This window comes from Esox lucius, chromosome 17 (genome assembly GCF_011004845.1).
Source record: "Esox lucius isolate fEsoLuc1 chromosome 17, fEsoLuc1.pri, whole genome shotgun sequence".
Taxonomy (NCBI): domain Eukaryota; kingdom Metazoa; phylum Chordata; class Actinopteri; order Esociformes; family Esocidae; genus Esox; species Esox lucius.
In genome coordinates this window covers 25,955,826-25,968,070 of record NC_047585.1, presented here as the reverse complement: position 1 = coordinate 25,968,070, position 12,245 = coordinate 25,955,826, and the positions used below count along the sequence as shown (strand labels likewise).

At 43.2% G+C, this 12,245-nt stretch overlaps 1 protein-coding gene across 2 annotated transcripts in view; it reads right to left on the bottom strand.

Moving 5' to 3' along the window:
* The window catches only part of cdk18 (cyclin dependent kinase 18), a 35,327-nt gene that overhangs the window by 15,184 nt on the left and 7,898 nt on the right, over window positions 1-12,245 (bottom strand). The window contains exons 3-4 of one of the 2 annotated variants that reach the window (XM_034287543.1): window positions 6,605-6,740; window positions 40-191 (exon numbers count right to left, since the gene is read on the bottom strand). In XM_034287543.1, coding sequence (XP_034143434.1) covers window positions 40-191; window positions 6,605-6,722 — 270 coding nt within the window. In that variant the 5' untranslated portion in view covers window positions 6,723-6,740. The remainder of the gene's footprint in view (window positions 1-39; window positions 192-6,604; window positions 6,741-12,245) is intronic. The other variant, XM_034287544.1, reaches the window with a different exon arrangement.

The following is a 12,245-nucleotide window of genomic DNA, read 5'->3' as shown; positions in this document are numbered from 1 at the left end:
TAGTTATATCCAGTTCTATGTGTCTCCTTCCTGTCTTACCTCCATAGAGAAGCGTCTGTGAGGGGCTTTGCTGCGGTACTGGAGCTGGGAGGGGGACGGTGCTCCTGGCATGCCTGGCTCAGGGCTAACCGGGCTGTTGGGACTCCCCTCAGGGTGCAGTGATGGCAGGGTCAGGCTAGCAGAGGTCAGTGCTAAAGGTCAGACGACACAGTGATAGAGACAGTTTGAGAGGGAGAGAATGAAAAATAACAGAGGACTGGCTTTTTTAAACAGCCTCTCCTAGTCAGAGTACACAGCAGATCGATAAAAGCAGACAGTTACTCTTCAATCAACATTACGGCTTAAGGTTTTATCAGCTACAGTCAGGACTATAGACAAGGTTGTATCAGCTACAGTCAGAACAGTAGACACGGTTTTATCAGTCAGGAAAGAAGACCATGTTCTACCATGTGTCAGTCCTACCACACCATGTCAGTCCTACCAGACTGTGTCAGTCGTACCACACTGTGTCAGTCGTACCACACTGTGTCAGTCGTACCACACTGTGTCAGTCCTACCACACAGTGTCAGTTCTACCATGTGTCAGTCCTACCACACCGTGTCAGTCCTACCACACTGTGTCAGTCCTACCACACTGTGTCAGTCCTACCACACTGTGTCAGTCGTACCACACCGTGTCAGTCCTACCACACCGTGTCAGTCCTACCACACTGTGTCAGTCGTACCACACCGTGTCAGTCCTACCACGTATCAGTCCTACCACACCGTGTCAGTCCTACCACGTGTCAGTCCTACCACACAGTGTCAGTCCTACCACATGTCAGTCCTACCACGTATCAGTCCTACCACACCGTGTCAGTCCTACCACGTGTCAGTCCTACCACACAGTGTCAGTCCTACCACGTGTCAGTCCTACCACACAGTGTCAGTCCTACCACGTGTCAGTCCTACCACACAGTGTCAGTCCTACCACACAGTGTCAGTCCTACCACACCGTGTCAGTCCTACCACGTGTCAGTCCTACCACACAGTGTCAGTCCTACCACATGTCAGTCCTACCACGTATCAGTCCTACCACACCGTGTCAGTCCTACCACGTGTCAGTCCTACCACACAGTGTCAGTCCTACCACATGTCAGTCCTACCAAACAGTGTCAGTCCTACCACATGTCAGTCCTACCACACAGTGTCAGTCCTACCACGTGTCAGTCCTACCACACAGTGTCAGTCCTACCACACAGTGTCAGTCCTACCACGTGTCAGTCCTACCACACAGTGTCAGTCCTACCACGTGTCAGTCTTGACACACAGTGTCAGTCCTACCACACAGTTTCAGTCCTACCACACAGTGTCAGTCCTACCACATGTCAGTCCTACCACACAGTGTCAGTCCTACCACACAGTGTCAGTCCTACCACTCAATGTCCTACCACACCTTTGTGTTTGTGAGCAAATGTGCGTGTGTGAATGTGAATATGCGTGTGTCTACGGATACGTGTGTGTGTGTGTGTGTAAGTGCGTGCATGTGTGTGTTCAGCCTACCACTCTGAGTGTTTGATGTAGACTGCAGTGAGCTTTTGAACTCCTTGTTTCCATGGGGACACTGATTGCTAACAAAAGCGGGTGAGGACTGGGTTAAACAGAGGGAGATATCCTCTCTCTCCTCAGCCTGGAGGATGATGAACATTTAAATGACAGACTTGAGTTTCACTGAAAGTTCATGATTGAGTGGTGAGAGTTTAACCAGATCATGTCTGAAACATAATGTGATTGTCGGTTAAAACAAATCTATAAAAAAGAGTGCAAAACTGATTGGAGATAGAGAGATCAATGAAAGAGGGGAGAAATGTAATTGGATGGAACGAAGCTGTGACAGATGAATTCATGCTGAGAGCTATCATGACATCCTAGTTTGATTAATATTCCTGTTGCGAGTGGGTCACAGAATGAGAGAGGTGGGAAGAAAGAAAGGGGGCCTGTTTGGATCATCATTTAGATAATCACGGCTACAGCAACACTTTGATCTGGCTGCTTCTAATCAGGGTCAGGGCGCCCACACAGACACAAACAAAAACATACATACACACACACACACACTTGGAATCAACTGGCTGTGAGCCCTGGATAGAATACAGTCAGACAGCTTGTTTAGAAAAGGACAATCCAATAAGTGGACCACAAGATGTCAATAATATATTTATATAAGTCCATGTTCACAGAGAGGGAGAAAGAGAGAGAGAGAGACAGAGAATTTCTAGTTGTCAGTGAGTGCCGGCAGAGAAAATCTGTGTTGTTGAAAATAATTATTCTTTATTAATGAAGAGAGGGGACAGAGAGAGAGAACAGCTTATGTTCTATGAAAGATTGAAGCTCAGTGGTTGATGTAATAATCTGAATTGATAAAATTATATGATTAGATTTATCTTTCTATTGGTATATTTTTAAACACATTGAAATGAGGATTATATAAAGCTGCACTGGATATAAAGTAAGTGGCTTGAAATAGATACATTTTCAATAAAGTATATGAGCCCACAAATAAAATGTTAAACACAAAAAGGACTCCTTTGGGTGTCTTCTTGCAAGGATACCTGTTGGTACAGATGCTTCCATCTTGACTTATCTAGGCCTGCCATTTGAATACCCTGCCCTGTAAGCCAGTCTCCTGAACATCCCGACCACATGTTCAAACTCATAGGCCACGCCCACCCCATGTGGTTGTCCAATGAGCAGCCCGCCACCAGAATGAACAACTCTCACACCACATGAACATTTTAAGGGGAACTATGAACACTGAATAGCCAATCGACAAGTCCTTTACATCTAGAAGTATACAGGTCTGAACAGAAACCATTCAGGGAACATGGGGAAAATATCTAATTCACACACACACATACAGAGGCTAGCGGCTAATCCTGCTGTAATTGAGTGGTAATTGTGTTAGGCTTGTGTGTGAATCCAATCTGATTTGGTATGTCTCATTTGATTAGCTGTAGCGACGTAGACGTGGGGTGTGCGTGTGCGTGTGTGTGTGTTAGCTGGTAGGATATGATATTGAATTCATCAGCCTTGGTAAGGCGTGACTGACTTTGTCTTTTCAAGCTTGTTGCAGCTGCTAACTGGCTGAGACAGGCGACTGGAAGGGATATTATGTTGCTAAAGCTGCCTGAGGGATATATGTATGTACAACCATAGTAATTGTTATCTGCAAGCTAATCGTTTTCACAGCTTTTTCTTTGCAATTAAGTTATACGGTGTCCTCTGTAATTTACACGTTTGGATTTGAAATCAAACATTTACTATAAGGTGAAGTAGAGATTCTCAGCTTTTATTTTAGAGTACATATTGGTTTTATGTGAACATACTGTGATTATCTAAATGATGATCCAAACAGGCCCCCTTTCCTTCTGCCCACCTCTCTCAGTCTGTGACCCACTCGCAACAGGAATATCAATCCAACTATAAAATGGGTTTTCATATCAAATACAAGTTAAGAATAACAGTAATAGTTTGAATTCAAACCCAAACGTTTGGAGTATATAGCCCAAAAATGAAAATACATTCTGGCCTATATAATACGTATGAAGGACACTGAACATAAATCCATAACCAATGTAAATGCAATTGTTCAGAAATGAAAAGATTGCAGTGTGTTCTCTCCTTTCGGTCAGGTAATTTGATTGCACTGTAACTTGTAGTGAAGAAACCTACTTTGAAAGTCACAGTATGGTGATGTTGCTCATGCTGTGTTCCAACCTCACAAGGAGTTGAAAGGAATGTTAAATTTATTCCAGAGAATGTGGTTAATCCTAAGAAAAAGGTCGGCCAAGTCTGTCTCTCCAAACATGGACAGCATTGTCCAAATTCCCTGTGGCAGAAATCAAGGATTATTCAATGGAATCTTCGCCCAGAGGCTCTGGATGTAAGTGGTTGTGAAGGTAGAATGTCTGGATTGACAGAGATCGCATCAACACTTCTGCCTTTATCTCTCTCTTTTCTCTCTCTGTCTCTCCCACTTGCTCTCTTTCGCTTTATTACTTCTCCCTTTTGTATCACTGACTAGAAGTTCTCTTCAGTAAATTGACATACTCTGTGTAAAGAAACTTCAGAAACTTGATCCTTCCACTAAATGGTTTTGACACAAAGGGAAATAACTGTTAAGGAGGGCCCATTTTCACTGTTCAAGGAATCCAGTAGATGTGGAGCTGTGGAGTTTTTGTCTTGTAAATATCTAAAAACAAATGTAATATGACTGCATATCAATCAATCAATCAATCAATCAAATGTATTTATAAAGCCCTTTTTACAACAGCAGTTTACAGAGACACCCGGCCTTAAACCCCAAGGAGCAAACAACAGTAGTGTTGAATTTCAGTGGCTAGGAAAAACTCCCTAAGAAGGTCTACATCTAATATGACTGCATATTATAACTTTTAATTTCCTCATGAAAAAACAGAACCTTTGTTGGAAGAAAGGTACAAGATGCTTCATCTGAGGAATTATGGGGTCTCTGGAGTTATACCACCTACACAGCTGAATAAAGTTGGTTAGTCTCGCAAATAATTTTTACACATTGGCAATAACAACTATAGACTGGTCTATATTCAAAGTGGTCAATTAACAATGAGGTCCATTAGTGGTCCTACCCCGTAGTAATACGGTAACCCTGACCGTCACAGAGATGTACCTACCCCGTAGTAACACAGTAACACTGACCGTCACAGAGATGTACCTACCCCGTAGTAACACGGTAACACTGACCGTCACAGAGATGTACCTACCCCGTAGTAACACAGTAACACTGACCGTCACAGAGATGTACCTACCCCGTAGTAACACAGTAACCCTGACCGTCACAGAGATGTACCTACCCCGTAGTAACACGGTAACACTGACCGTCACAGAGATGTACCTACCCCGTAGTAACACGGTAACCCTGACCGTCACAGAGATGTACCTACCCCGTAGTAACACGGTAACACTGACCGTCACAGAGATGTACCTACCCCGTAGTAACACAGTAACACTGACCGTCACAGAGATGTACCTACCCCGTAGTAACACAGTAACACTGACCGTCACAGAGATGTACCTACCCCGTAGTAACACGGTAACCCTGACCGTCACAGAGATTTACCTACCCGTAGTAACACAGTAACACTGACCATCACAGAGATGTACCTACCACGTAGTAACACGGTAACACTGACCGTCACAGAGATGAACCTACCCCGTAGTAACACTGACCTTCACAGAGATGTACCTATCTCTGTGAAGATTGGTAAAGGTATTGCCCCATTCTGTGATTAAACTTAGAATTTCATCGTACATTTTGATAACACTAATTGCAGATTTCAGGTAATTTATTGTTCTACCCCAAAAATCATACACAGTAAAACTGCGTTTCTTTAGTTTGAGATGAGGCTCAGCCAATCCATCAATTGCAAGAGGTTACACGGATTAGTTTGAAAACTACTGTTCAGAAATCTTCAGGTCTCCCAACAGATTTCAAGTCCAGGTAATGACCGGTACCTTGTTTAATAGTCAGATAAGATCATCTTTTTCCTCATCCTCTCAGAGTCCTTCAGACTGTGTGTTCGTTGAACCACTCTACCAGAAAGGCCTAACTGATGGAGTGCTGCAGTTGTCTTTCTGGTAAGTTCTCGCATCTCTGCAGAGAAATTCTGAAGCTCGGTTAGAGCATCCATTGGGTTCTTAGTCATCTCCCTGATGAAAGCCATTCTCGCTTGGTTGCTCAGTTTGCTCTAAGGAAGAGTATTAGTGGTTCCAAACTTCTTCAATTTCACAACGATGGAGCCCAGTGCTTCTGTGAACTTTCCGTAAATCAGCCTTTTTTTGCTTTGTCATTATGGGATATTGGGTTTAGATTGATGGCGATTCTTTATAAATGTATTTTCTTATTGTTTGAACAATGTCATTGCGCTTGGTTTCAGTTGCGCAGTTGTATCTTGCTTTTGTGTGTTTTCTTGTCCTCTTGCAATTGAATGCCTTTGACTCAGTTGGTATTCAAGAAAGAACAAACTGAACACAAGAACACACTAGGTTAAGAGATTTTCTGTCACTGCCGCCGGGCAGACCAGTGCTAGATGACTTGTTACTTTGACCCAGTGGCCCACAGTCATGGAGGTGAAACCTGCTTACCACGATCAGCCTCAGCTGCAGTACCAGCACCAACTCTCTCCCGCTCCCTCCCTCAGCCCAGCCGGAAATCACAGTTAATAATCCGGCTGTGAGGAAAATCAGTGCTGCTAATCAGGCTGAGGTGCTGGTACAAAGCTGACTGGGCCGTGAGTTTGTTTACAAACGGTCCCAAGAATAAAGCCTGATCCATTGATAAACGGATGAATTAATGAATGCAGGGAGGGAGGAAGGAAGCAGGAAGTAATGTAATGTAAGATCAGTGATCTGGAATGTGAACTTCCTGTGTCCAAATATAGTCCAACTAAGCTGTGAACGGGTGTATTCATTAGCAGTGCTCATAACAGCAAGACTCACTCCCGACAAGGAGAACTTTGGAAAGGATTCCTGTCCGTCATTGGGAGGTATTGGGTAGTGTTAGGTAGTGTAGCGTTAAAGGACTTACCACAAGTGTGTTGAATGTTGAGCTGGTTGATTTGCTCAGTAAACTCATTCTCCTCAATGGTCTCTGTGCGAGGGACTGACAGAGAGAAACGTCGCTTAAAGTTCTTCATCTTGTTCATGGCACCGAAGAGCAGTACCTGAGAGAGAAGGAGGGGTCGAGAGCGGGGGAGTGGAGAGAAGAGAGCGTTAGAGAATGGGCAGAGAGGAAAGGAGAAATATCAAACGAAAGAGATGGAGGAGGGAGATATAGAGAAAGATGGTCAAGCAAGGCATGACTGGGTATTGAGCTCTGTTTTTGTAAAGTGTTGCCCAATTTGCTCTGGGAGCTTACACAAGATTTCCAATGTGATGCATAGTTACTCAAACAACTCCATATTATTTGCACATTTACAGTCCCACTCTACAGACCAGAACTACATTTCCGATACGAAATCCAAACCATTAGCCCTGGGGTGAAATAGCACCGATTTGACTCTTCAAACAGAAAGTCTACATTGGTAAATCCTGTTATTATTGTCTAGCGGTGAGTTGGTATCACTCCGTCATTCCACAGCACAGGCAGACCTCTGCTTAACCAACGTTCCCTAACATAACTGCATGCCCTCCCATGGCACAGCAGACACACCAGCATCAGAGGAGGACTGAGTGCAGCCTGCCTGGCAATTGATGATGCTAACCTTGAATCACTGGATGGAATAATGAGGCAGAGAAACAGCTGGAGAGCATTTCATCAATGCAGTCACTTCTCTGTTGTGGCCTAGACACTGCTGTGCCTGTACATTACGTAACTGTATTACAACACCCCCCCCCCCGACACACACACACACACACACACACACACACACACTCATTGCATCTATTTCCCTCCCATCATTCTTCCTGTCATCATTCCCTCTCCTTTATCATTCTCTCTGCCTCTCTTTTTCCCTCTCTCTTTCCCCCCACTGAGCAGCAGTGCAGGCTGGTTGCTATGGTGTCCTACTCTCTAATTGGTCTCCTTTCTGACTCTGTGTGTGTGTGTCAGTGATGTCATTATTTTGAGACCTAAGAGTAGACAGCTAAAGTCTAGTCCACAGCTCAGTTACCACAGGTCTTCAGAATCCATGTGTAAGTTCTACTCTTCAGGAATCAATAGGCTGATTTGTTTATTTGCGTATTATTACATGCTAATGAAGCAGCTGTTACTATTGCTGAGGGGGTTTCCAGAAAGACGCTAAACAAATTCAGGTTTAGGAAATATCAGGCTTCTCTTAACCAGATAAGGGAGTCTTGAACTGTTTGGTTCCAGAACAGCTGGTTCTAGTTTAAATGATTAGTAAGTGAAGCACGAATTAGTTGACAGTTTCTACAAAGGGAAACAACATTGGATTACATGGGACATGTACAGGTTGAAAAAGCTGGCCAGATAAATGATTGACTGTAAAGTTTAAAAATAATGATTACGTTTAAAAATAAATTATTCAGAATGATCTGAAGGATCTATTCAAGATCCAATAATAGGTTTCCTTTGTAATGCACAGCGCACAATGCAGACACACTGGATCCATTTGATGTTCTGTGAAGGAACAGGCCATGGTGACAGAACAGAATCTGATTGGTGGATTAGCCCTTTTTTCCCCTTGGACAAGACAAGATCAGCTTAGTAGGTAATAGGTTTGGTTGTGCTTTTTTGATTTGCTATGGATTCTGATGAGGCTCCACTTCAAGTTCTTTATTTGGAGAGTTTCCTCAAGTTCTGAAGGCAAAAATTAAAACAAAAAAAGATGTTGGCCCCACTGATCTGGTAGAGCATCACCGGGGAAGATACCCAGAGTCTGGTGATGCACATCAGATGCAAAGAATTTGCAACCAAGCCAAACATATATAACACAGTTTACTACTGGTCCTCAAAATTTTGCCGATTTACAAAAAGGCCATTAATTCCTACATGGTTCATCCTTAATTGAAGTAAATACCGTTGACAGTCCGCTCTTTCACCTCTTGGTCATTGTTTCATTTAAAATACAATGTGCTGGAGTACAGAGCCAAAACAAAAAACGAGAAGAACTTGTGTGACTGTCCAAATACTAATGCACTGTACATATAAAATGGCAAACACAGTGTGGTAGTTCAATGGCCAGCTGAGGAAGAATGTTGCAACACTGATTTCTCCAGGGGGTGGGGGCGCAGGCTGATCACAGCTGGGTCCTCTAATAGCTTTTTGTCTCCCTCTATTTAGGTTCAACGCACCTGCTACACGCTCTTCATAGAGCAGATAGTGGGTGCAGACACGACGCCCAGTGAAGACATAAAGCCAACAATTCTCCTATATGGTTTTCAGTAGACCTAACTACTTGAAGCAGGCCACCACTCTCCCCATACTGATGTATAGGACTAGTTTAAGACAGCCATGATTTCCTATTTATTTCAGTTTAGTTTTGCACGGTCCAGTACAGGAATATTCTGTTCTCCTTTCTCCTTCTATTTCTTTTGTCCTCTGGTCTACTCCTTGGTTTGGTTAAAGAAAAGAATGTTCAATGTAGATTTCTTTTTATTTAAACTTACTCTAATTCTCTTCTGGCACAAGTCATCTTTTTCTTAGGCATTTTACTGCAACTGGTTCTTAGCTTACGTTTAGATTAATTCTACAAAGCGACTGTACAGTGTCTAACCAATACATTTATTCATTTGTAATAAAAGGTGGTGTCAAAATGTGTATATTGTTGAAAACCATGAAGATGACGCTTGTGTCACGAATGGTTGGAATTGTACAGCTGTTCCAATTCTAATCCAACACTTCATTCTAGAAGCCCTATGCATGCAATAGCTCACACTGGTGCAAGAGGCTGACAAGAGGCTGGCAGACACCCACAGAATGTGCTGTCTCCAGGTCGGGAAAACCGGTCAACTTCCTATTACAATGTTTCATCAAGACGGCACTTGTCTTTGATGATGTAACTGCTGTTGGCAGCAGCAGAATGAATTCTGAACTTTATAGAAACATATTTTCTGCTGAAGTACAAGCAAATGCCCTTCGAACCTATTGGGTAAAAACTATCATTACACCAAGAAATTACCCAAAATGATTTAAAGCCAACAGGAAAATAGCAACACCATAAAATATACCTAGCATCTGGTGCAAAATATACCCACCATCTGGGTGGTTATGGCATGGAAAGGACATGCAACCAAATACTAAACCCAAGCGCTTCATTTGGATGTTATATATACAGTGGGTTTTATCTGTAAGTTTTATCATAGGTACACCTCAACTGTGAGAGACACAAAAATCTAAAACAAAAATCCAGAAAATCACATTAATAATTTATTTGCATTTTATTGCATGACATAAGTATTTGATCACCTACCAACCAGTAAGAATTCTGGCTCTCACAGACCTGTTAGTTTTTCTTTAAGAAGTCCTCCTGTTCTCCACTCATTACCTGTATTAACTGCACCTGTTAGAACTTGTTACCTGTATAAAAGACACCTGTCCACTCAATCAAACTGACTCCAACCTCTCCACAATGGCCAAGACCAGAGAGCTGTGTAAGGAAATCAGGGATAAAATTGTAGACCTGAACAAAGCTGGGATGGGCTACAGAACAATAGGCAAGCAGCTTGGTGAGAAGGCAACAACTGTTGGCGCAATTATTAGAAAATGGAAGAAGTTCAATTTGATGGTCAAACTTGCTCGGTCTGGGGCTCCATGCAAGATCTCACCTCATGTGGCATCAATGATCACGAGGAAGGTGAGGGATCAGCCCAGAACTACACGGCAGGACCTGGTCAATGACCTGAAGAGAGCTTTTAAAAACAAGCATGCTTTTCTCAATAGCAATGTAATAATCAACATCAAAGGCTGCACTGAAACCCAACAAAATATCTCTATCTTACTGTATTACCCAAGCCTTTTAACCAGCCATCAGTCATCTGAGTTAGTGCAGTGTACAGTGTCATTCCTTTCTACCTTTACAAATGGATTTATCTACTGGTGATAAAAAAAGCACCTGTCTATTAGGCAGATGATCATAAATCTGGTATTAAAGTTGCAAGATAGTTTCATAATCTCTGGATTTAGCCTCTCTTTCCGTCCTCCCTTTTTCATCTTTCTTCTCTCCAAGCAATATAATTGTGTGTTGAAACGGACATGTGCCCAAGCACAGAGTGTGTCGGTATTTGATGGTGGTGCGCTCCATTTATGTTGTTTACAGACAACAGATCCCTCTGTTTGGAGCAGGGTGGATTCTGGGAGCTCTATTCTCTCAGCCAATAGGATGGCATAAATAGTCAAAGGACATGGGTTCTGGCTCCGTATGTGTATTTGGGGATGTTTGTGATGCGAAGGAGAGTGAGAGAAGGAAATCTCTCTTTTGTTTGTGGTCAACACGATGGATCAGTGGGGTTTGGTGCATTTAATAGGGAACACGACACCCCCACCCTCTCATACACAGAGATAATGAGATCTCTCTCAAACACACACACTGCAACAGATGCAGAGTGTGAGTCGAGAATGTTGCAAGTACAAACACACAGCACGCACACACAAAGAATAACAGTTACAACAACTCCCTCAGCTCTTTAGATATGAGCAAATCTCCAGGCCACCTGGAATACACTGGAATGATAGCAAATGTGTGTCTGGGCCTGCCAGAAGTAGCTCCCAGAGTTTGATTTCCCAATTGGACCTCAGCTTAACCTGGGAGGAGCTGCGTCCACTCAGTCATAATAACATTAGCCTTGGTCACCAGAGAGCAGACAGCAGTCACAGACAAAACGATTCCCATGAGAGAGGATGGGAACCTTTAAACTGATGTTCAGTGTAGAAAATATGCAACGTAATCCAGACCATGTTGGGCTGCCATTGACGTGGTCTGGTAGACTTTCCGATCCAGGATTTCTACGAGGAGAAATATGTATTTTCAGGGAAGTGAGGGAAAGCAGATGATTGCGGTCATGTGATGTGCAGAGGGAGGGATGTGAGAAGGAAAAAAGAGGAGCCCTGGTGTTTAGAAAAATGATTTCAGGAAGAGCAATGAATGAGTGTGTCTTTGTACTGTGCGGACAAAGTGTTCCTCTGTGTATGGATGTGTGCGTGCGTGCATGTGTGTGTGTGTTTGTGTGTGTGGGTGTGTATGTGCATGTGTGTGTGTGTTCAGGGTCTGCTCAGTAGTGAGGCCAACTCTGGCCCTGTGGTCACATTACTTCTTGCCTCAACAGTTCACATGGACCGAAAGACTGCTCATTCAAGCGCTGCCTGTGTAATGGCCAGTAGCTCGCCTAACAGACACCCACAAACGCGACACACAAACACACACGCAACACACATGCTACACACACACACACACACACACATTCAGTTATTCCACACATAGTCACTGTCTACAAACACAGTCTCAACACCACAAAGCACATCTACATTTGCACACACAGACACACAGACTCAGGAACATTGAACATCTGTCCCCCATGTACCAAAGTACAGAAGCACATATGCACGAATACACACACGTACATCCACACACACATTCCACATGAAGCCCCAGACTAGACCAGTGCAAAGGTCATTTTGAGGTGAAAGACAACAAAAGACAAGCTACCTTCAGAACACATATATTTCATTATACATAAGGAAAACAGACAGTTTGAAGCATTGATTTGCT